The 26813-nt window shown below is 37.1% G+C and overlaps 1 protein-coding gene across 1 annotated transcript; it reads left to right on the forward strand.

Moving 5' to 3' along the window:
• Positions 1 to 4090: 4090 nt before the first annotated feature.
• On the forward strand, positions 4091 to 24808 carry MYCT1 (MYC target 1). The gene is made up of 2 exons (XM_085217053.1): positions 4091 to 4251; positions 21864 to 24808. Exons 1-2 carry the CDS (start codon positions 4200 to 4202, stop codon positions 22388 to 22390), a joined length of 579 nt encoding a protein of 192 aa, XP_085073179.1. The 5' UTR covers positions 4091 to 4199; the 3' UTR covers positions 22391 to 24808.
• The last annotated feature ends 2005 nt before the right edge of the window (positions 24809 to 26813 follow it).

The raw sequence follows: 26813 nt of genomic DNA on the forward strand, positions 1-26813 counted from the left end.
TGAACCGTTCCTATGAGAACTACAGAGCTATGATCTATATGGGTCACCTTGGAGAAAATGTGCTAAGAATAATAAAAAATAATTAAACCACTGTTTAATCAATGGATATACAGATGGTGGATATATGTATATCCAGGAGATTAGCTAATATAATTTATATTGGAGAAATGAGAGAAAGTCACTCACCCTGTCCTGGGCTCACGAGATGAACTCCTGATGGAGCAGATCTCCAGAGAGATCCTTCCCCACTGGCAGTCAGCTCTTAAATGGGTCTAGGAGAGGTGGAGCCAGGCTCCACCCCTTCCTGCAGCACAGGTGATTTGCCTTCACCTGTGCTCCCATGGCTGACTCATTGCTCACCTCAGGTGATCAATCAAAGGTTCAGGCTGTGATTCAGCAGCCCCATACAACCACACAAGTTAAGTTGGCATACAGGGCATTATGCATATACTTTATAATCTTTTAAACCCATGCTTATGGTGTTATGAGCAGTGTAGAATCTTATTTTCATGTTTTGTCCTTAGGGCTTCATGCTTTCCAAAAATAATGAATTTCACTTTCTTACATTTTCTAGCCAGAATTTTCTTTCTGAAAAATCTGGAGAAAAATCATTTATATCTAATACACTCCTAGAGACCAAGCTCTTTCTTAAAACAGTGACACTACTGCAGTTTTATTTCTCTGCATTCACAGCAAGTGCATCATATCAAAAGGTGTATTCTGATACAGCCAGCAGTTAGAAGTAGGCTATTTAGCTTAGTGGAGACTGTGATCTGCAGCAGGAAAACTGAAGAAATCCATGGTTTGATATGATTTAAAATTGGAGTTACTGAAGATAGTAAATTCAAGCATATTATCAGTCTTTGTCACATTATGAGCAACTCTTACCAGAGATAGTTTGTTGGGGGCAGGAATATTTTTCATCACTGGCCAAAGAACAAAAATTCCTGAGTTTTAATTCATACATCCGGAAAGTTCTAGAATTATCCAAGGACAAATATGAAGTTGCTGAAATACAAAACAATTAAAGGAAATCCCAGCCTAAATCATAATCTCTAGGTGGAAAGTGTAAGAAAAAGAAGTTTCACTGGATGCTCATTCTACTCTTTTTCATTGTCTATTTTTGATGAACTCTGCATACTTTGGAAAAAATATATATTTTGTGGGTTCGGTTAAGAGAATTCAGCACACATACCTAGGTCTCTTTAAGAAGCATCAGTAAATGCAGATAAAGCAGCTGAAAAACTGAGAAGTGTTTTTCATCAAGTTGCTTTAAAATTCTGATAGAGTGATCGTTTCTTTCTGCCAGTGATAGAGATGTAATTCTTCTGCTTAGCACTGGTTAACTGTAGTTAAGATCTGGGTTCATGTTTAAAGGCTTCCTCATTATGCTCAAGTATCATCAACATGAGCACAGACTCTGCTAAAGAGTCTGTCCCCTCTTTCCTGTAGCTCCCCTTTAGATACTGAGGGGCCACTATCAGGTCTCCCTGTAGCCTTCTCTTCTTCAGGCTGAACAGCCCCAGTTCTTTCAGCCCCTCTTCAAAATGGATCCCATCCCTGGGATCACTTTTGTGGCCCTTCTCTGGATGCTTTCCAACAGGTTTGTGTACTCCTGTACAAAGAACTCTGCATCAGTACTCCAGATGAGGTCTCACCAGTACAAAGTGGCAGGATCATCTCCCTCACTCTTCTGGACTTGCTTAATTCAGCACAGGATATAGTTGGCTTTCTGGGCTGTGAGGGTACATTGCTGACTCACGTCCAGCTTCCCATCCACCAGTACTCCCAAGTCCTTTTTAGCAGGACTATACTCCATCCTTACATTCCCCAGCTAGTATTAGTAGTAGGGGCTGCCATGACCCAGGTACAAGACCTTGCACTTGGCTTTGTTGAATCTCATGAAGTTCACCTGGGTCCACCACTCAAGACTGTCCACATCATCTGGATGGTATTCATCCCTTTGGCATGCCAGCCACATCCCACACCTTGAGGTCATCCACAAACTTGCTGAGGGTGCACTCAATCCCACCATCAATGTCATTGATGAAGATAATAAAGAGTACTTGTCCCAGTACTGAGCCCTAAGGGGCATCACTTGTCATTGATCTTCATCTGGTCATCTATATGTTGACTTCACTCACTGGGTAAGATATTGCAACTGATTCCTCATCCATCAAACAGTCTACTCATCAAAACCATATCCTTCCAATTTGGAGAGAAGGATATTATGGGGGACCATGGCAAAGGCCTTATAAAGGTCCAGATAAATGACATCAGTGGGTCTTCCTTTCATACACTGTACCTATTCTTGGCAAGTTCTGTTGCACAAACTTGTAATTTTTTTTTTGTAGACAAAGACATATAGTGGAAAGAGTATGAAATTTCTCTGGTTCATTTACAATTTTATTAGACACAACTTGCAGAGGTACACTCCAGATAACTTTTGTGCTTTATCTCTGATCTATTGCTCCTTACGGTTATCAAAATAAACTGTTTATTCCTGAGGAAAAAGATAGAACTTCCATTCCATAATACACTATGCAGACTTAAACTGCCACCCTTCTCATTTTTGCTGACTTGTCAAAAAGCATTAAAGTTGACATTTCATACACTTGATGATGTGGAAGACTGAATTATTTGCATGTGACAAGTCTGAACTTAGCAGCTTTTCAAATAAATTAAGCTCAGTATTTAGTCTTGTTTCACGAAGATCATCTCATTAGACATATTCATTTTAAAAAATATTAATCTTTTCATTTAACAGTTTACAAAAATTATTTTTTTTAATATTTCAATCTCTATTAGAGCAAAAAAATGATTTTAGTCATAGCATTCTTTAATTTTTATATTCTTGTAATGTAGTTTGGAATTTGTATCCCTATCAAGCTAAAAACCTAGCATTTCCCATTAGGTTGTATCTTGTTTGCTGACGTGTGAAAATCAGTTTGTTTCTTTTCATTCAGATACCTAAATCAATATTTGGATATTTTGTTTTAAGCACCAACTTTGAAGGTAATTAGTCTTCCATAAAATCAGTGTACCATTTCTAAGTATTCTTTATATATATCTATTTTTTAAAAATCCATACAAAAAATTGCTGATCAATAAAAAAATACAGGTCCAAATCTTAAGATTTGAATATTCCTAAATTTGGGGGTTTCCTGATGAAAGTAGATTCCGTTTTTTATTAATGGTCAAACCAAAATCTCATAGAATTCCTCAAAAAGCAGACATCTGAAATTCACCAGAGAATATTTATGTTAACTGCCTTAAATATATATCTAGAGACTTGATCCATTATCATGTATATATTAAAGAGGGAAATAGCTAAAATCAGGTTCTACAGAATTGTTTATATAAATGTATGAATTTGCATTTTATTGGTTCCCATTCACTCTCCATTAATTCTGTAACAGAATCCTCAAGTACTTTGGCTATTATTTTTAGGGGTGTTACTATTGCTATTTATTATTTTTAGCAGCAGTGCTTACACATTTCATCAGGGATTTACCACTACATTGTATTAAAAGTATTAAAACAATTAACTCAATGTCTGTTTGTGTTCCAGAGATCTCATAATTTAGACTGGGGTGTGGAAAGGAAAAGAATTGGCAGAGGAAATATAAAATACACTCATTAAAATAGCAGTACTTGCTGCCTTGCAAGTTCCTCAGAATACCCTAAATCAATGTACTAATGAAATGATGTTTTTTAAAAGCTTCTTTCACACTTTTATTCCTTATAGGAAATTACCACAGGATGTAAATTCTTCGGAATATTTGAGAAAGTGGAATATTTGAGAAAGTACTTTAACATAGAAAATAAGTAAGGGGGGGGGGGAGGGGGGAGGGGAAGGAGTTTGCATTTCTCTACCACCAAACATTTTGGGGTTCAAAAAGTTTCAGGGAAAGAGGAGATTTGGTATTGTTCTAAGTCAATTCGCTCTGGCTGAGGAAATGACGAGAAGGAAACTATTTCTCTGTCTCAGGAACCATGTGGGGCTTCAAGATAAGGCAAGCACTTGCTAATTCGAGTTCACAAGCAGGAAATGTGATGCATCCATTTCCTTTCAGACAAAAAAAAAAAAAAAGTTTCCTAGCAGCACAAAGGCATTACTTCTACCACTAAATCTCAATCATTCAGAAAACCATTGCTGCACTTTGGACATACTATTTTATATCTATCATTTGGATGTTATGGATAAGAACAGTACTTACTCACCAGTTTCGTGGCCACCAAAGTTTTGGGGTAAGGATTTTGTTTCTTATTCTAGAATATCATTAAAGTAGATGTTGACATTAGTTGTTAATTGCCTTAAAAAAATACATCTATGCAAACCTTATGTCGCAAACAAAAATTAATGAATAGATTTTGCTAGCATTTCTTGCAGTGCAAAAAATTGTTTACTAAATGCTTCTTTGACAAAGTTTTATCATGAGTTTTGACTAATCAAAGCAGTAGGAACCACTAGGGCAGAATTGATTGTTTGACAAAGTCCCTTACTGAAGTCAGTGAAAAGGTGTCTATTGACTCAAGTGTGTTTCAGATCAAGTAGACATTCTGAACTGTTTAATAGATGTACCTACATGACAGGCATGATTTGTTTCACCTACTGATGAAAAAGACCGAAACCAAAATTGCAACTTTTGTAATAAACTCTCAATCCAATAGAATGTAAAATGATTGGTAATTTTCTATGGTATCTCATGATCTGATTTCCCTTACTTTTTCCCCGATGTATTTTCCTCAATATTCTTCTTATCATCCATTATTACCGTTTTCCTTCATCCAAACTTGGTAGTGATTAGTTAACTGATATGCATACAGTGTGAAGTAAAAGTGTATGTTATACTGAAACTCACTAGAGGTAATTAGATTTAGTGAGTTGATCCTAAGAGACTTTGCAGAGAACCTTTCCATTCAAAAAGCTCTATCAACTCCTTTATTTAGCATTAACACACATTAGCAGGTACTGTAAGAATGTATCATACAATCTATTTTTATATCTCTTACCATTATTATTGAGCAATGGCTGATTCAAGAATCTGTGCACTGTGTCAAGATAAAAAATATTATGTATTAGCAGGAACTAGTACTAGGAATTTTGTTACATGAAAGTACCCCAGGAAAAAGTGGAAAATAACTATATAAGAAGATTTAGAGAAGCTCCTTCTCTTCCTTAGCATGTGATGTAAGAGTCTGCTGAATGCAGACACATTTCCTGTGCTGATACATATATTTTCCTACTGGGAGGTCACAAGCAACTCATTTCATTTTTGTATCTTAGGCTAGAAAGTGGAGTAATGATACTGGATGTCTTTGTAAAGCACTTTGATATTAAGTGAGGAAAAAGAAACTAAAAAGGAATGTGAATGCTCTCTTTTAGTTTAAACTCATCGTTCTCTTGGTAGAGATCCTGACCTTGTGAGTAAATGTAGTCTGTGTAAACCGTAACAAGCATGGAAGTGGACATGCTGGAACTCACAAGTTTGTTTCATTCTCTGGAATTCTGATTCTCATTTTTTTAGTAGTTCCCTACTACAGAAGTTGCACAGACTCTTCTTACGCGCATTTGTTTTTTTCAGAGAAGTTGGCTGTGAGAATGCAGGAGCATTCCTCTTTTAGAGGCCAGCTCTTATGGAACCGTGTAGCCTCTGCAGTCCTATTTTGCTGTAGGACACCACAGTATGGTACTTTGGCAGAGATAGAAGCACTTACAGGCAGCCTCTGCTGCAATTCAGCACTGTTGGAGTCACGTGGGACTGTAAACAAAGTCTGCATTGGATTTTATTGGTAGTCTCAAAGGGAGATTTGTAGTGGCATTAGCTAAGTGAGAAATTCAGCTTTTGGTACCCATCCATCAACTACTAATCTTATTTTTTATTGTTTTAATATAGTCTTTATTGAGTTCATTTTGATTTGTAAGTGAACAGTGGAAACAAAGATGTTTCAATTTTAACCAGGAGTGCATTTCTTGTAATTCCTAAAAGCATTTTCAGTCGCACACAATTAAATACAATAAATGGCTTTGAGACAATCCTATTCCTCCAGTGTAAATGGTAAAATACTTTCAGATCAGGAAATTCAATTCAAGTAGTACGTTTGATCTGTTGAATATGACAACAGCAGAGAGAAAAAAATGTAAGTAGATCTTAATTGGCATAAACTTGGATTCCTAGACTATAATCCAGTCTAGTTTTACTCAAGTATCTATTTAAGTAATACATCATTACGATTACTTCCATTACAATTATTAAGAAGATTTTCTCCCCCTGAGTTATAATCCCAGTTGTATTTGTCTGGTGTATAGAGTGTTGTGTGCCCAACTGGCATTCTGTACTTTAAGACTGAGAACTGTCTGACACTGTCACTTTAAGCATTATCCCTTGATTTTATAAGCTAAAAATGATTTTATATATAATGTGAAGTTTTCCTTGTCTTTCTCTTTTGTCTGTCCATTGATCTTCCCCTCATTAAAATGTGCTTATTTGCTTTAAAGAAGTCAGTCTATATAGTCTGCTGGAAAATAACAAGTAAATAATTCACAGAAACAGAATCACAAAAATACTGGGGTTGGAAGGGACCTCTAGAGGTCGTCTAGCCAAACTCCTGCTCAAGCAGGCCCACCCAGAGTAAGTTGCCCAGGACAATATGTAGGCTGTTTTTGAAAATTTCCATAACCTTTCTGGTTGAACCTTGAAGGCTCCACAACCTCTCTGCACAACCTGTCAACCAGTATATTCTAATATGCTGCGTTGTGTTACCAGTCTAGCAATAATAGTGGTTAAGGATTTTGCACTGTTCTCCTGTTTTATGAACTGAAATGCTACTCGTGAATGGCAGCACTGACAGAAACTATAGCACAGCTCTCAAACATAGGGAACTCTGACCTAAATGGCTAGGTCTCACATTTGTCCTATATCTCTTCATCTGACAAACAATGACTACATCCTCAGTGATGATTTTGTCACTCAGACTTCCCAGAGTTCCCTATCATGCACTTTGCTAATGATTCTGTTGTTTAAGACTTGAATTTCAGAGTCTGATTGATGTCTGGCTCATCAGGGATACTGAGACAGTTCTTGCAACTTGCAACTCAGGGTTTCACCTCACAGTATGTGAGGATGAAAGACTTAAATCCTGAGCAGATTTCTATCCCCATCACAATGAGAACCAACTGTGTGTAAACAAACCTTCCATCCACCTCTCCCTCTTATTCTTTCCTAATCATATAAATGGCTCAGATCCCTGCTGGGTCTTCATTGTTTACCTAGCTTTCCATCATCTGCTTAATGTTTTCTCCTTTACTTTTTCAATCTTAAGCCTTGAAAATGTAAAAGTTGTACACCTCCAAAGCTACCTTTCTGTGTATGTAACCCTTAAAGACCTCTAGTGGCAAATAGCAGTTTGTCATTCTTTCCCAGACTTACTTTGAAGAGAGTACAATCCAAATGTTGTCATTGATTGGTTTTGGTACGTTTTAGTTCTATGTAAACTTGGAGAATCCAACATAAAAGAAGTCTAATGTAGAAAATAAAGAATAGGACGGAGGGCTGCAATTCTTAGTTTAGTCAGAAGGCTCTCAAAATCCACTGTATAAATAGAAACTCAGGGGAAAAATAATTGCTTTGAAAACCTCCTTTCTTGACCATTTTAGGCCAGAAAATATTGTTCATATGGGCTAGCTGGAGCATTACTTCTCTAAAACATGTGCAAAATATTATCTGCACTGGAAAGTTCTATTTGTATGAATGTTATAAATGCACGATAGAGGCTATAATACAGAAAGTAAAGATGGGTCAAGTCTATGGGTCTGCAGGTTTCTCTGACTTTATTCAAGAGTACATCTGCAAATATACTTAGATAATGGGTTAGCAGCTGTGTTGAGTAAAGGTAAGGGTGACACACACAGCCCCCCTCCCCCACTTCCCTCCCTCCAAGAAAGTTGCCAAAATTTTTTATCTATTTCAAAATGTGATTGAACTTCCGGGGAAGAGATCTTAACATGGTGTATAATACATTTTTTCTTCCAGAGAAACTAGAACTGCTTTATTTTTCTATGATCAACTTGAACTTAGAGCAGGATGGATCCCTCAAAGACATTAGTGAAAATGATCATACTAGAAGGCAGATTTTAAGTAGGATTTCTGGAAGATAAGAATGCTCATTTCTTCGTATTTTGTGTCTCTATTTAACAAACAAACAAACAAAAAAAGAGAAATACCCTGTACTGCTTTGTATGAGTGCTGTGAAAACAATGATGATGATGTGACAAAGAGTGACACAGAGTCAGACAGAAAGCTGATTCCATTTTCATAAATGCTTCCTATAAATACATATGTTCTATGATCCTAAGTTCCTCCTTCACCTCCTCAATTAAATATTATGATACCAGAAATTTAACAGTAATGTCATGTTTTCAGATCTTTTAATCAAAGGTTTAATTTGAATGGGTAATGTTTTTTTTTCATACTAGTTTTGGTTTTGTCCATCACAAACTTCAGAGTGGGACTTCAGTCAGACCCTGACAAAACAGAAATAATGTTTACACCAATAAAACTTGGCACCATTCCTAAAGGAATCAAGACAGACTTTTTCTCAATCCTTAAAGGGCTGCGCACCCTTTTATGCACAGCAGCATCAGAGAAATTTCTGCTGCATGTCTTCAGGAACAACAGTAATTTTCCTGAACAAACAACACCTCTTACTTTTTTTCCCTTCATTGTGATTGATTTTATTATATGCTAAACCACATAAAAATCCTCTGCCAGAAATGTAGAAAGTATCAGATAGCTAAAACCCCTTGTACTTCTCAAGTGTTCTAGTGGCAAGAACGTGATTAAAGTACTCCACAGAATTTTGATATGATCATAGTAGATAGAGAACTGCTGGGACCTGTACACATCATCTCTCCTCTGGCTGAAACAGCTAAGATCTCTAGAAGAGGGATCTACCAGGTCAAGATCATCAGAAGAGCCTCCTGTTTCCTGGTTCCCCAACAACAGTCCTGAGCTGATTTGGGATGTCATAAGGCAACAGCAAACAGCCTAGGATAGCGACTCAGGCAGGACAAATCTTTTTTAACTAATGCTAATGCTATGAGAAACAGTTACAAGGTTTTGAGTTTAACAAAAAGAAGAGAAGAGAAGAGAAGAGAAGAGAAGAGAAGAGAAGAGAAGAGAAGAGAAGAGAAGAGAAGAGGAGAGAAGAGAAGAGAAGAGAAGAGAAGAGAAGAGGAGAGAAGAGGAGAGAAGAGGAGAGAAGAGGAGAGAAGAGGAGAGAAGAGGAGAGAAGAGGAGAGAAGAGGAGAGAAGAGGAGAGAAGAGGAGAGAAGAGGAGAGAAGAGGAGAGAAGAGGAGAGAAGAGGAGAGAAGAGGAGAGAAGAGGAGAGAAGAGGAGAGAAGAGGAGAGAAGAGGAGAGAAGAGGAGAGAAGAGGAGAGAAGAGGAGAGAAGAGGAGAGAAGAGGAGAGAAGAGGAGAGAAGAGGAGAGAAGAGGAGAGAAGAGGAGAGAAGAGAGAGAAGAGAAGAGAAGAGAAGAGAAGAGAAGAGAAGAGAAGAGAAGAGAAGAGAAGAGAAGAGAAGAGAGAAGAAGAGAAGAGAAGAAAGAAGTAAAGAAGAGAAGAGAAGAGAAGAGAAGAGAAGAGTAAGCATATGATGGTAAGGAATCAGCAATTACAGCAAACACACCTAAACATCTGTCCTTCAGTGACAACACGACAGCAGTGAATCTGTTTTATAGCACCTAGGACCCCCACCTCCTCATGTGAAGTACTCCAAAAATACTACCATCACCCATGATAAATCAAACTATTACTTATAATGCAATAAGAAGAAAGGTGTTGATCATCTTCCTCATCACATTTTCAGGGTATACCATGTCTCTTTTCTCTCCAGGTGTGTTTGAGAAGTAATGATTAGAAGGCCAGATATTCAGCTGAATTTCTTTCTTGTGGCAATACTTTTTGCTGGATCTGTTGTGACATGTGACATCTGTGTGATGCCTTCCAGTGTTGCTGAAAAGCACATGAGGCAGCTAAGAAACAGATGCTGCACCGTCCCTTCTAACACCTCGTATGGTGGTTCCAAAATACTGTAGGAAGTTAGCACTTCCTCTCTGTTTCATCAGGGACAGGAGTAAAGGTCATACACCAAATCTAAACATATTCTACCCACACTGATTTCCCCAAGAAAAAAGAACTATGTCTTAGTCTGGTGCTGTGTTTTATTTTCTGTCTAGCTTTCAATGGTACTATTATCTATCCACTACTAGACCATTACTGTTTTATATAAATCCCAAACAAGAATTTGATAAATCATATATGATTTTTCCTCAAGGTTCAGACTATTCCAATTTTTAATAATAATATCTATTTTACTGTCAATGAAGTAAAAGATTTGACAAGCATGTGAAACAAGCATGTATTTCAATCATAGAAGCAAAGGGGTTTTTATCATTAATCAGCTTTGCATTCAGGAAGCTAGTATGTAAATCGATTCCAAGGCCTTAAATGCAAGCTTGTCACAGAGATGAAAGTAGATACTAATGAGGGCCCCTTTTCCCCCCTTGCCGTTCTTCTGGCAAGTCCAAAGAAAAGGGTATTACCATAGCTGGATGAAAGAAACAAAAATGTGTAAGACCAGCCTTATTCTTGAGTACTGTTTCTTCTTGTGTATGAATTATTCTTTTAAATGAGCATCTGTCATCCTCAGGATGTATTTTGTTGCCTCCTAATTACTGCTTCTTTTCTCCTTTCCTCTCCCTGTCCCACCCCCACCATCCAAACACTGAATTATCGAGTACGTAAATATCTTTGGCAGTAATGATATAAATCTAAGGTAGTAGATTAATGAGGCAAAGTTTCTTCATAATATTATTTAAATATTAATTTAAAAGTGCATACATATTTGGCAGGCACACCTAATATATTGACTAAGTATGTGTCACTTCTTGTTGTTAAATGAATTGTCTGCCAAGAGAGTAATGCTTTAGTTATTCACTGGATCCAGAAATCTCATTTTTAGGGAAAGTATGTTTCTTCTTGCAAGCACTACAAGTGGATGCATTAACATACCAGAGACATAATAAAAGCAGCTCAACGCTATGCTTTCTGCCCAAGATAAAATCCACGTAGCAGTATGCTCAGTTGCTAGAGCCTAGCAGGATTCAGATTCATGGTTAATACATTCTGGGCATGCTGGGATTCTGTCTCAGTTCTTCTGGTAGAAATTTTTGAAGGCAAATGCTCTGTATTTATATTCAGTTTCCATTTTACCACTGTAGCTCATAAAACCAGGAGTTGAAAATGTTTATGAGCCAAACGAATGGCTGTAAGCAATTCAGCCTAATGCAGAAGATAAATCTGAAGCATGTATGAGATGTCCACAATAAAAAGAGATCACAGAATAAAATCATGACTCAGGAATGAGCCTTTGTCTTTGTAGGATTGTCCTCATTTCATAATCATCTCCCTTTGACTATTTCTTATTCGCCTGCTTTCAAAGTAGGAAGCTTCACTGCCTATACAACCTTAATAAAGACTACCTAGTCAAATTTTATATTGTATAATTCTAAAGTTTATATAAATCAAGTCTGAATTATGCTCCTAACAGCTCCTAACAAAAAAATAAAATAAAATAAAATAAAATAAAATAAAATAAAAATTTAAAGTTATCAGTTGCATTCTCGAAATGCTGTGGATTTGGTTCCAAGATGATTAATAAATCCCCTTCCTCCTAAGGAGATAGAAAAGAAACTCAGGAGAGTTTGATTTCCATGTATTAATAAACAAGGTTTTTGCTGAAAAACTTTAGAGTCGTCTGCTAAAACACTTCAATCAAAGCTACATCCATAACACAAATATACAGGGTTGTTATTAAAATGACATCTATGAATTATTCAGCAAAATAATTGGGGGGATAAAAAGACATCATGCTCAATACAATGCAAAAACTACTTTGGGCACTGACACGTACTTATTGAAGAATACAGCCAAGGCATTTTCTTCTCAGAAGAGGCCTCTGCCTTGCTTCTCCAGCATCTTATTTACTAGAAAATAAATTCCCTGTCTCAGACATTTTAATTCAAAATCCAGCCTGTTAACACAGACTGTGAGATATTTGACCATTATCATAACTTTCTTTCAAAATTTTTGCTTTAAAAATTACATTGATACCATCTCTCTAACCAGTATAATGGAAGAATGAGTGAACCAAGGTAGACATGCGACTTCTGTTGAAGCTTGTTGTGGTTGCACAGATTTTTGTCAATATCGCTTAATTAAGACTCCTAAATCACACTGAAGTAGATATTCAGATTCATATTTGATGCAAGAAAAATCTGAAATTGATAGACTGTCACAAAGTATCAAGAGAAGGCAAGCTCAAATTTCTCCATTGCTGGTAACTGAGAAGTACAGTACTACCACATGTAAATGTATTTATGTAGTCTCAAAACCACATATTCAATATGATATCCAACTTCTGAGGAAGATAAGTGTAGCAGGAAATCTCTTTGCACTACTAGATTGTAATGTCGTAATGTGATGGAAAACACAGCAGTGACAATGGGGAAGCAGAATCCCAGGCTGTAGCAAGTGCGGACAAGCCCAAGTGCAGTATCCAAAACTACAGAAACAAAGGAAAAAAAAAGCTGTTTACCTTCAGAACACCTCAGACAGGCAGGGATTTCCAGAGAGATGTTCTCACCTCCACTGCCAATACTTAATTGAAGTCTGGGAAGGGATGGATCCTGGCTTTATCCCTTCTGGTCATTGCATTGCATGTCCCTGAGTTCCCCTGGGCCCCTGGGTTGGCACTGCCTTCCCACCAGGTGCTCAATCATTACTTCAGGCCATGACTTGGCATTTCTGCTAAATAGATTTAGTTCAAGTATTTTTGCAGCAAAAATAAATAAAATAAAAATATGAAAATGTGATTTAAATACAGACTCCTTTTCCTGCTACTTGAACACCTGTTTATTAGATACTGGTCAGTATTATTGAATATTGATCAGTATTCATCAAAATTCACAAATGGTTCCTCTTCTTCCCATTCTTCAAATTTGGACAACATTCTGCATTCTCATCACAAGAAGGCCGTAGTTTTAGCAATCTCAAAAATAAATAAATAAAAGACAATAAATAAAACACTAAATTACATCTTAATAATCTGTATCTATAAATCTATAAAGCTATATCCAATAAATAAAACACTAAATACTATCTTCGTTCTAAGCTACTTTTGAGCAGGCGTTACCCATGTTAAAGCTGTCAGCAGAGTACTCTGTGGCAATATTTCAAAGGCAAAAGTGTTCTGAATGAGAAGAGACCTTTTTTGAGAAATTTTACAATTTGAGGCCCCCACTACTCTACTAGATTTTCTTCATCTTCTTCCAAGATGCACGTATCTATCAGTTTCATTAATTTTGTTTATCACAGAATCACAAAAACACCAAGGTCGGAAAAGACCTACAAGATCATCCAGCCCAACGATCCACCTATCACCAGTAATTCTCACTAAACCATATCCCTCAAGACAACATCCAAACATTCCTTGAACACCTCCAGGATCAGTGACTCCACCACCTGCCTGGGCAGCCCATTTATGCTGATATATGATGTACATTTGCAATGGAGATTAAGAGATATGGAACTGTGAAGGAGAGGCTGATTACTGGAAGAAGCTGAGCTGACCAGTGAAGAGAAGAAACTAAGTCCTGCCTCTTGCTGACAGGAGGCACTTCTGATACGGCAGCAAATGTGCAGAAGTTGCAGCATTTCCAAAAAGCACTGCATTGAGAATCACCATTTGTAGGATGCACTATACAGTCCGAAATATCACCTTGATTTTTCTCTTTTAAAAGACTCCATCTGATGTTCTAATATATTCTGTATTCTTTATATTCTAATAAATCTTAGGTTGCCAGTATAAATCCCTCTCAGCCTTTTGTGGGTTCTCACAGTAAGCCACCTGAAGCTGTGTTTGGGTTTTTGGTCTCAGACCACAGGCAGTAGGATTGCTGTAGTAGGATTGCTGTAGTAGGACTGAGGACGATACAAAGCCTGTAGGCTTCCCAGTAACCTGAAAAATCTGTGCTTTGTAGTAACCCTGGATTTCTTGAAGGTAGCTTTTTTGATTGTTTGTTTACTCTTTTTTAAAAAGAATTTCAAGAAATCCTCTTTAACATTACAACATCACTCTATTCACTTATCTTCTTCATACAGGAAATAATTTTATTCTCAGGCTCTGTAAAATAATCTTATCAATTAAATAATAACAATGAAGCCATATTGCACTGTGGCAAATTGTGTTTTATTGTTTGATTTAGATCCATGCAGAGGACATTTAGCTTAGGCCTGTGCTCTGTTTTTTTTGAGGTTGATAAGAATTTCTTGCCAGAGGACTGTGCTGCGCATGCAAAAAAAGATCAAAATTACATTACTCCCTTTGTAATGCATCAGGAGTTACAATGAAACCATGCAGTAACAAAGTTTCTATCTCTGTCTGCACAGAGAAATCTGTGCTTGGTTTCGCACAGTTATGCCAAAGGCATGAAATTAAACATGGTGACATCTCTATCTTAGATGTTTCCTTCTGATTATTACAATTACTCTTTATTTATCATTCCAGTAAAAAATTAAACTGCCAGTAATATCAAAGCAACATTATTACATCTGAGTTGGTTTTATAGGATTTTGTTCAGGAGTTTTATCACAGTGAATGATAGTAAAAAAAAAAAAAAAAAAAAGCACTCATAGAGAAAGTTCATTCTGGACACTACTCGATAGCAAGAAACAGGAACTGACTTATCATCACATTTCATCATCAGCACAGATATGTGCAAAGAAACGCAAATCAATACAAACTATACTTCACTAACTCTCCAAATATTTATTTACATTGTGCTTTATTGTACCTGACTTTCAGTGTCTCTGAAAACACCAGTTCTAAAGTGCTTATGGCAGCACAGCTCAATGCTTCTCTGTTATCCTTCATCTAGATGTTTATTTAGTTAGGTTTTTTGTTTATTTGTTTGTTTTTGATCTTATTTAATTAGAATTAAGTAATTTACATAGTATTTAGATTTCCAACATGAATTTCCAGCAGAGGGCAATCTTTTTCTAAGTAGGTGGCTTGTTTGAAAATTTAACCTGCTAGCAAACAGCTGTCCACTCTGCTTTTCAAACTCAGGATTCATTGAAAGACACAGACAATGCCATTTTTTTTTTCTTTGTCAATTTATTAATTTACTTGCAGATATTTCTGGAGCTATTTTGCTTGCCTGATCAAAGAACATCTTAGGAACTGCACAAAATGATGTCTATATGAGTCTTGAGCTTTCACTGTTCTATCTTCTTTTTTTTTCGAGACAAGGTTAACTACTTTACAAAAATGTTTGATTGATATATGTATTATGATCTTTAATATTTGAGTGTGGATACTCCACTCATGTGGACTATCTGTTCTGGCTTCTTCTTGTCCTCATAAATAAAAAAAACCTTTTACAATTCTAATCTGAAATTCCTTTATTTTATTCTTTATTTCTGTACTTTTTACTTGATTTATAGTGGATATAAAAGCTTTATTTGCAGCAACAATTCATTTATTAGTGGGAGAATTATTTTCTGTGGCTACAGAAAATAATCTAGCACTGGCGTAGGTAGAATAAAACATTTCTGTTACAAGCTGTGTTCAAAGGTAGAATGACATTTCTGACAACCTATCTTATTAACATTTGTATTCTATACAGCCTGCCCTTCTTTTGGCTTTTCTCACAGATTCTGTTTTCCAGACCATACCATCCTCATATGCTTGCTTCCTGGGCATCACAGGTGCTTGAATCACTTTGTATTTTAGATGGTCTCTTTCCCTCTTTTCACAAATACCACGTAACATTTTTAACATTTTCTTAACAAGCTGTGGCTATGACTCAGACTACAGCTGACTGCTTTCACAAAGAAACCAATTCACCCACCCAGCTGAATCATGGACTTCCTACAAATGATTAATGAGAGGCTGGTTTGCTAATACAATTAGTGGCAGCTATCAGGAAGATAGTAATGTCAACACTTATCAGCTACAGAGAAATTGTTTTTTTTTTTTTTCTGCACTCAAACAACAGCATCATAGGAGCTGGCTTCTAATACCAGCCTCAAGCTAAGTTTTCTTGGAGCTCCTAGAGCTGAAATAAAATTACTTCAGATCTTTTGTGCTGGGAAAAAATTGCAGCACTTTGGGCCAGGGTGTTCCTTTTCATGTTCACTGCCTAGGATTTGTGAGAAGGAGCAGTTTCAGCTCCCCCAGCTTATGTATGCATATGTACTAGGGCTGCAGGAAGAAAGATCTTATGAGTTCATTAAAACTTTAATACATTTGGACTGCTCCTGTTTGGTTCTTCACGACTCAGGCTGTGTTACAAATATTCACTGTCGACTGTGATGAACCTCACTTCAAAAGGCAAGCAGTATCTTTCTTACCTGTGAGCTTACTAGATTTGTCATTCACAAGTGCAGTTCATACTTAAAAACACTAGCTGGTGCTCTGCACTAAGTTGTGCAGTATTCAGGAATGAATTCCCATTCTGGTTTGCAAGTTTTTGTATCATCTTTTGTCACCAAGTGTTCATCTGGGGGGAAAAAAATTTCATGGTGAAGCAGAAACTGAGCTGGATTTCCTCATATTTGAGATTAAAGCCTCTGCTACTTTTCAGGGTCTTTCACATTTGAGACAAAGCAGGCTGTAGGCAAGTCTACGTGCATGTAGAGGGAGGACTGCTCACTTCCTTGAACAGGATTTTAGTCACTGGCATGTGGCGTGCCATAAAGGAAAGACTTCATAAAAATTTGAGAAGGAAAATATTAAAATGGAAAAAAAAACCTCAAAAATTTGAATGGAAAATACAAAGATAGCTCTTTTTCACTATGCAACATAATATTATGTTCTGATTTTTCTCATTTTTCATACAGCTGAAATCAAGCAACTTGTAGGTGATATATTCTACAAACAAGCTTGCTGGATCCCCCATGACAAAGTTTTCATGTCATGCACTTACTGAGCAAGTGAAAGGAAGAACAGATGGCAAAACTACTCTCAGTTACTGAAGTAAATGAAAAGGAACACAAACTAACACAATATGCATGACATCTTTATAGCAAGCTAAGTTCTTATGCAAAGCAATGCCATTCTTGATTAACAAACTGTCTTACTACTTTTAACTTCTAAAATTACTTTATTATTTCTATTTTAATGGAGAAACAAGAAAAAATTAATAGCTCTGAAACAAAGAAGATTGCAATATTTGAGTAATCTACTAGAAATCAGTGATCTACTAGTCATCTACCAGGGATGAAATAGCTACCATCATAAGGATGTTATCTACCACCTTACACTTGACAACAGCATGATCAGATGACATGCTTTAAGGGACTGTCTGGCCCATTTTTGGTAACTGTAGGAAATGATGCAGTTCAGGTTCAAGTTATGTGTACACTGAATGTTGCTTTTCCATTTCTCTGTTCTTTGCATTCAGTACTTTTCCCCCTGCTGCCCTTATTCTTACCCTGGGAAGCTCTCTGTGAATTTGCTCTTTCATAATTTAAATGATATTACTATCCTTTCACGAACTTGGCCAGCTGAAGAGTTTGCACTTGTGTGCATTTACGAGCATAGTGACAGGAGAATTGCGCATCTGTCTTAACTTTTCACAGTAGTGAATTAATAAGGCTGTATTGTTAATTTCCTGGTCAAATTTACCTAAGATATTTCTTCTCAGAAAACTTGCAGATTGATTGTCTCTGCTACTGATGCCTAAATTGGATGGGAAGAACTTCTTTCAAAAGCACCTTGTCAGATGTTCTATCATCTTTACTAAAAAGACTTCCAAATTTCTTCTGCATGGATTCTACCGTGCATTAAGGACTTGCTGGAGACTATAAACTTTGATAAAATGCTTAGTAATGCTTCAGACATATAGCTCATGGAATTGTAGAATCATTTGAGTTGGAAGGGAGCCTTAATGGTCATTGTGCAATCAGTAGGTGTACAGAGGTTAGGCTAAGTAGGATCATCGCAGTGGAAATATAAATGAAAAATGCCCACTGATGTTGTAGGCTTGCAATAAACTCCACAAGGAGCAATCATCAGAAAGAGATCTTTCCTCAGTAGCAGTCAGCATTTAAATGGAATCTAGGAGAGGTGGAGCCAGGCTTCATTGCCTTCACCTGTGCTCCCATGGCTGACTCATTTCTTGCCTCAGGTGGTCAATCAGAGGTTGGCCATGATCAACAGTTCCCATACAGTCATCTCATTCTATTCTCTTGCAATAAACAGGGTCACCTACAGCTATATCAGGTTGCTCAGGGCCCCCATCCAGCCTGACCTCAAGTGTCTCCAGGGACAGGACATGCACCACCACTCTGGGCAACATTTTCCAATCCCTCACCATCTTCATTGTAAAAAAACTTTTTTCTTATATCCAGTCTAAATCTCCTATCTTTTAGTTTTAAACACTTTTCCCGTCCTACCACAACAGACTCTGCTGAAGAGCCTGTTGTAAAAGGCTTAAAGAAATCTGCAACAACTACAGCAGAAAGAAAAGTAGAGTCTGAAACTCTGACCTTTTTAACACGGGTACAGTGGAAGGACCATAGATAAGAAAGTTGAAGAAGCTAATGTATCAAATTGTTAATCTTGCAGCAGGTTTGGATTATGCTTTGTTTCCTTTTGTTTCTAACATTGTATCTGGAAGTCTCATTGTTTTCTACTGTTAAAAAACTTTTATCATTTTTCTCAGCTGCTGTTGAGGATCAGGAGGTAAAATTGACTGAGATGAGATGCCCAATCTCTTCAGTTTGTAACGTAAGCAAATAAAGAAGCGTGAATAACCTGAGAAACATACTGTTTAAAACATATTTAGAGAACTGGCACCAAGGAAGTTAGTGTCAGCATCCCTACATGTCCCCAAATGTTTTTTCCTCTTCTTCTAAAAGCAAAGGACAGAACAGCATGCACAGCCCTCAGTAAACCATGGGATATTGTAACAACTCCCTAGGAGACACATCCTAGCAGTATTGCACTTGCTCTCCTGAAAGGCTAAATCTGCCCTGGCACTGCCCAGATTAAGGACGAGAAAAACAACTCTGTGAAGACCAGCTGTTCTCCTGAAAATCCCAGGTGCAGCAAGTCCCGCTCTGCCTTTGATTTTTCTGTTTTGTAGTATTTTCTCCAATGCACCTCAGGGCTGTGATCACTGGACGTTCTAAAGAAGAAATCAATGAGCATAGATTCAGTGTAAGTTTTTAGAACTAAATTACATTTCAGTGGAATTCATCGTCTTCAGGGAGTCAACAAAAAGCAAGTTTGGCCTATTAGTGTGCTCTCACTGTTCCCACTGTCAGGGATAGTCTGGGAAGAGAAAGAAAAAAAATACCAGTAACCCATAGATCTACTGATATTTCTATAATAGGAACCAGAAGAATCAAACTTAGGTACAAATTGAAATGAGAGGATAGGGGTTACTACATGGGGACTGCAATAATTAGAGTTAGCCCAGCTGTGTTTCCCCAGAGAATAAGTTGACCCTCTATTTTTGCATTCAAACATAGAGGTAGAAAAATAAGAGAATAAAAGAAGTTAAAGAAAATGAAGATATTATCAAAAAGGATAATTGCCTGTGCTGTACCTCTAGCACAGGGGAACTGTGCATGAGAAAGACTAAAGAGCTACGCTCGATACCTTTGTCAATTCCCTCATCTGCTTTTAACTGTGAAGCACTGATTAGATTGTGCAGGTGGTGAAAATTACGGCTAGAGGGATGCAGGGACAAACCCTTGCCGTGGTGAATGACAGTACCTGAGCCAAACGTGCTAGTTTGTCTAACAGAGCTTATCTTCCATTTGAGCCTCTCTGAAAACACCTTCTCCTCTCTACTAGAATCAGGAGCCCAAATACGAGCAAGGATACTGAGAAGCAGCACAGACACTTGTGTTTGGAGGACTTCTTGACCATCTCAAAATATAATACTGTAACAAGAATTCATGGCAAGATGGGAAAGAAATCAATCTAAAAAAGGTTTAGCTCTTGCTCCTCTTTCCCATGGTCATCCTGGGACAAGAGAAGGGATGCTCAGACTGCAGTTCTGGTGTTTGGGAAGGTATCTTTAGAACACCCTTTGGGCTCTCCTCACTGAGGGTCATCAAGATCTGGCTCTTCCTTCCCATCTTCAGGAGTATGAGGAGCAATATGCAGCAACTGGAGATGCTAAACACATTAAAACAGCCTAGTAGACTGTTTCTTAGACATAAAGAAAAACGGTACAGTAAGGCCTGCCATGTCTCTGAATATATCTTTATAAAGCACAGAATCATTGAGTGTTTTTCAAAAGGCTACTAATGGTGATGAGGTTCTGATCTGCAGTCAGGAGTTGCAACACAGGAGGCTGCTACTCATGAGCTCTTGCAAAAACACAACAAGCATTTGTCCTTCTGCTGCTGTTTGCCCAGTCAAGAGTTTTTTAGTTTTAAAAATGAGGGCTTGAGGAAAAATAATATTTCGAAGACAAGTCTGGTCTGCCTCTGATCAAAAGGACAGAAAGTGTTTTTAACAGAAAGATGTGCATTGCAGAACTGTCCTGTGCTTTATCACCTACATCTTTATTCTATCTTTTGCAGAGTATTGTGATCAGAAACCTATCTGAAAACAGATTACAAACAAGCAACAACAGGAGTGTATATACATCCAAAATGCCAGTGGCTTAATTAGAATTCAAATTTTCTGGGCCTCCTTACATTTTCATCTGTCCTAAAAAGTACTGAATGAATAAACTCCTCAATATTCTTTTCCTGATTCCTTTCCATTCTCCTTCTAAACAGAAGTGCTTCACAAGCATCATAACACAGACAGAATAATCATTCCAAATATTTCTATGGCTCTCTTTCACTCATTTCCTCTTTTCACAATAAATAGTCAACACAGAGTTTCATCTCACTTGTGATCTAAACCCTGCTTGTATTTTTAGGGGATCTGTACATATTTTCCTTTTGTTTCAGGCCTTATTCAAAATTATAAATGTACAAGTTTTCTGAAGTACCTGAGCTGTTAGAAAAATCTTATTCCTTTACACCTATGAAAATACATAGGGGAGAAAATGACACTCCTCATGCTCTTTTTTATTTTCAAGTCTCTAAATACTTTATTTTCCCAATGGGAGACCAGTGTATTTTCCAATTAAGCATGGGAGGTGAGAAATATTCAATAGATTTAGTACTACTGACAGTTACTTTCAACCTAAATCATTCAGGGTATGGTAATTTACTCTAATTATTATAAGGATTTAAAGTATATTTTTCTCAGTGGTAAAGGTCTGGGATGTGATCTCTTGTTATAATAGATACAGGGCTTAATCCTCTAAGAACATGGATATATCTCACTTGTAATAGGTAAGTTAGTAAACACATACACATAGAATATAAATACCTATGAAAAGGATGGCAAGCCTGCCAAAATCCACACTTTGTATTGCTCACAGAAGAAAAAGCTTGGTGGTTTCATAAGCACACCTTGGTGCTTCTTGGTGGCCATTTATGAGAGAGACTAAGATTTTTCCCTTGCATTGGCACAGAGGCTGGTATTAAATGCAAGCTACTTTCCAAATGTTGTTGAATTCTGCAAAATAAATAAAAAAATACCCTGTAGTGAGGACAGTGTGAATTCCTCTGATTGTGCTGTAAAGGTTTGTGTATTTTGCACAAATGTGTATAGGTTTTCTCATCTTTTAAGGAGGCTGCCACATTCAAATCATTTTCAGGCAAGGTTATGCTTCAGATCTGAAGTATCCTTACTGTGTATTTCTGTTGTATTTCAGAGCACGTAACAATAGCCTTCACAGTGTCCATGTTGATTGGACTAGTGATTGGAGGGATCATCTGGGCCTTATTCACCTGCTTGTCCCGTCGCAGAGCTAGTGCCCACATTTCCCAGGGGAATTCTTCACCCTTCACTCGCCGGTCCAGACCCACATCCCACTCTTCTAGCAGGACTGGATTTTACCGTAACAGCAGCTGTGAACGTCGAAGCAACCTCAGTCTGGCCAGCCTCACCTTCCAGCGACAAGCCTCCTTGGAGCAAGCCAACTCTTTCCCCAGGAAGTCAAGTTTCCGCGCATCCACCTTCCACCCTTTCCTGCAGTCTCCTCCCCTCCCTGTGGAGACAAACAGTCAGCTGATCACTCTCACTCCCACCAACACCACTACAACCCTCGTGGGAAGCACAACCAACAGTTTAAGTCGACCTGAATTCCACTGGTCTAATAACAGCCTCCGTATCTGCCACTCCACACAAACCCCTCCTCCTGCATATGAAACCATCATAAAAGCATTCCCAGACTCCTGAGATAGGTCTTTGCCACAAGCACACAGCCATTTTTGGAGGAACCTCAATCATCTCAAGCAATTTTCTGTGCATGCTGAAGATCTCCAAGAAGTCTCCAGCTGCTGTGATACATTGCAGAGGGCATGTGCACTGCCAGGAGGCAGGTAGTGCTGATTTCTTAGGGAGTTATGTCCCACCATCCAATGAATCACTTGTTTTTTGCACTACTGGCTCTAATTTACTGCTTTGCAACATGCTGACATATTTCTACTGCTGTATTGTAGCCACTATATTTTTTTCTTTAGAGGAAAGAAAATACTGCTGCATTAAAAAAAAATGGATCATTTCTTGAAGAGAATTTTAGAAATTACTGATATAGACATTATTGCAATTTTCACTATTCTGTTCATATTTAAATAGCAAACAAGCAAATTAAATACAAAAGTTCTGGTTCTATGCATTTTCCCAAGGATATTAAACTTCCAGTGAACACTTCCATTAACCACCTTCTCACTATAACCGTACAACAGCTTCTAGCTGAGGAACCTTAGACAAAGACCATACAGAAGATTTAACATCACACTTCCATCCATGGTTCCGTTGATTGCAGAGAACCTTAAAAAGACTCCAAGTTAGAGCTGCTTGTATGAAATTCCTCACAGTATGAAAAAAATTTTGAGGTATATCACCCCTCATATAAAGAGAAGTTTTGAAGAGCACATTAAGTGCTTGAAGAATTTTCTATCTCCTGACAGCTGAAGAGATAGCCACCTTTTAATGCCCAGTAAGGCTGTATGGGAACAGAAAACCTGATGTCTCATTTTTCTGGTTATGGTCATCAAAATAAGCATTACATGAATGACCACTAGTTTTTAATTAAGTTTCCTGCTTTGCTGTGAGATTGCTCATTTCCTTATTTAAAATTATATTTCTCAAATAGCACCAAATTTTAATTCTTCCTGGAAAGTTATTCACTGACATCTTGCCTTTCATTAACAGCATTTTAGACATTTACAGCTGAACACTGATATTGTACAGTTGTGTGTAATATGAAGATAAAGATGGAGTATTTAGTTAAGGTTAACTTACATTCTTGACTGTTACACTTGTTCTGTCAAGCTAACCACTGTCTTAGTTGAGACTAATTGCACCAACATGAGAAGTTCAGGATTTAGAACTAACACAGATAGACTGGGGCAGTTTTAAGATTTATTGTATCAATTTTCTGTTAGGTCTTGCACTTTTGAATAAAGACAAAAGAATTTCCACAAGTAGAAGAGTCTTACTCCTCACTTAGAAACAGACATTTAATTACTGAATCTGCTTGACACCCACCACCTGAAGGACCCTTGATCCTGAGGAGTTGTTCCTGTGCTTCAGCAGAGGGTCTGAGTCCTTACCTGTTCTCTGAATTCAGCAGATTTTGAGAATGGGCAAAATGCTTTACACCTTACTTTGCTATTGGTGTCTAGCAGCATGCATTTCTCTGCAGAGTCCAACATCCTTTGTGCAGCACTGTTGATCTCTTAACTACAGTCTTCCAGCCACAAATCTTTCCATCTGCAAACATTGCTACAAACATTGCACTTACAAGCATTACTTATTATAAACTAAAAGTATTCTTTCTTATAAAAGCAAGTTATTATGCATTTATTTACTGGCTGGCTTTCATGTTTTATTTTCAGCATACAAATTTTTCTTCCCTTCTAGAGGAATGTATGTCAGTGCTAGAACAACCACTTACTGTGTTTACATTTTTTCATAGCAGACACTTTGAGTTCCAGTACACTGAAGACTTGCTGATAAGGCTACAAAATTGCATTTGGCTAATCACAGGCTACAGGCTTAAAAAAAAAAATAGTCCTCTGGAGAAAAGTTGTGTTATTTTATTCTTTAATAATATTTTTTCTTTTACAGTCTAATTGAGTCTGATGAACTTCATTGCATACAAGTGCTTTCACAGTCTCCTAGTTCTAGAATAGGTGACACTGCCTTTTCTGATGTGCTTTCAAAAAGCAGAGTTCACACTTGCTCCCTTTGCATATTGAGTCTAGCGGAATGTTTGAAAAGACAGCTTGGCAATACAATACCTAATTGGCCAAAACTGCTTCATCCTTGAGAGAAATCATTCCAGATGAGTGATTTTTTTTACTCATGGTTTAAGAAGAAAGTTACATATTTTCTTAGCATATTACTTATATTATAGCATAGTTAGCATACAATGTAGACAAGGAAGTTTAAATGTACTGTATTTTTTATTGTGAATACTGGATATCAAAATATTTTTTTATTTCCCTTGGATTAGGGAGATTAAAAACACAGATTGTTTGACGCATAACCAGGATTGCTGGATATCAGTTTTAACAATATCTGAAGTTGGTGTTTTGTAAGTTCTCCAGAAGATGCAGAATGTGAAATAAAGATAGGTGTTGTAATCTTGATCTTATGGGTTTTATTTTTTCAAAAATTGACGTGTTGGCTTTTACAAAAAATACTTATATGGAAGTTTACTATCTTGAAATATTCAGGCTGATGTAGTTGGGAATGTTAACAGAAACTTGATCTTTCTTCTTCTCTGTGGAAAGACCATTGATGATGATAGTACATGAAGTTAGCATTGGAATGTGCAATGTTAGAACACTTTCCAAGGACTGCATGTGAAAATTAAAGCAATTATTATTAGGAAAATGCTTTGTTTTATGTTAATAGGAATTAACTATTTTTTAAATGAAATGAGAGTTCATCAAAAGACATAACACTTCAGGGCAATATGAATATCCCTCACCAATAAGGTGATCACAGATTTAAAATTCAGTGGTTTGCCAATACTTGGACTTCAATCTACAAAGCATTTGCTTTAAGCATGTGGTCAGTACTTACAGAGTGCCTGCTTAAATTGCATAGGATTGACCTTCAAATTGAACTGCAAAATTCAGGGATCACCTAGGCTATTATAATTAATCATTATAATACTTTTAATAACTATAACGATTATATAATAATTATATCAAAAGATTATCACTCCTCATTTATAGTCTCTGGTTGCAATATAAAATATTGGGAGGAAGAACCAATTTATTTTAAAAGTATTTCTGCAGATTTCAGGGCATATACAAGCAATTAATTAAGTTCCACAACAGATTTGTATATAACATTTTTTAACAGTGAGAAGCAGTAATTAAAGAGTATGACAAGAATCACACAGGAAGAAATAGACAGAACTTCAATCATCCTGATCCCATGACACTTTGTCCTGAAGTGAACAGAGCTACTTCTTTTCACAAAGAGAATTTTGTTTTAATTGCCCATATGCACAAAACCTATTTCTCTACTTCTAGTTCAATATAGAACAACATTTACCAGCTCTTTTTCTGAGTCTAGTTATGTTCCAATGTATTTGCAGAAGTAGTTTGTTCAGTATTCCTTGACTTTTCCCTATTGAAGAATTTCTGATTATCTCTTAAGACAGTTACTGATATTCATACCGTAACACAATGAGCATTCAGAAGCCTTGCCAAATCAATTTTTTAAAGTTCAGTTGCAATTTACCATGAAGTTTTTTGAGTCATCTCCACATTCATTCTTAAATATAAAATGAAAAACACATTTACTGGAAATATCCTCTCAGAACTGAAATGACACATGCCAGATCCCTGACCTATAGGCACTTGATAAAATTAGGTGATGTCTATGATGCAATACAGCTTCTGGGAAAAAAAAAAAAAAGAAAGAAAGGAAGAAAATACTAATTGGAAATTTACCTCTGCCAAGTCCAGACCAGATTAAGGAAAATGCTGCTGGTATAGCTTCACAAAACAGAGAGTAGAATTCTAAAAATCAGCAGTGACATCACTGGAACCTCAGACCTCACTGTACTAGGTGGTGGCTGTGTTGCATCCTGTGCTTTTGCCTGCAAATATAGCCTGAAAACACTACTTGACAGAGCAGTCTGGTTTTATGTCTCCTTTCTCTTTTTAACTTTTATGGAAACTCTTGGCTCCCATCAGAGTTATGACAACATTACTGCATGAGGGTGGCAGTGTCTGATGGACATGAATTGGGTAGCAGACCTATTTTTATAAACATGTTTTCTGTCTTCTTTCTGTGTGGCATTCTGCAACAGAGACGTTTGTTTTTGGTTTTTTTTTTTTATCTATTTAGGAGCAGAATCGAGTGACTACAATCTGAGAGCTGGTAAAGAGCAAGGAGTTCTTTTAAACAAAAGTAGATTGACTGTGAAATGGACAATGCAGAGTGATGGGTCCAAGATCACAAGAAATTAGATTTGCAAATTTAGGACATAATTCTCTGACGTGTCTATGAGCATGGACAATATGGAAAGGCATTGGAATGCAAAATTGCAAAATCATTCTGATACTGATCAGGGATGACCTGTATCAATATCAACTGACTTTATTTTATGGTGGCACACCGAGGAAAGGTG

The sequence above is a fragment of the Meleagris gallopavo genome, chromosome 2 (genome assembly GCF_905368555.1).
Source record: "Meleagris gallopavo chromosome 2, MGAL_WU_HG_1.1, whole genome shotgun sequence".
Classification (NCBI taxonomy): domain Eukaryota; kingdom Metazoa; phylum Chordata; class Aves; order Galliformes; family Phasianidae; genus Meleagris; species Meleagris gallopavo.

Coding starts and splice junctions, on each gene's coding strand:
- MYCT1 (XM_085217053.1), top strand. CDS start 4,200: ATGGATAAGAACAGTACTTACTCACCAGTTTCGTGGCCACCAAAGTTT. Junction 4,252..21,863: donor GTGGCCACCAAAGTTTTGGG/GTAAGGATTTTG, acceptor GTTGTATTTCAG/AGCACGTAACAATAGCCTTC.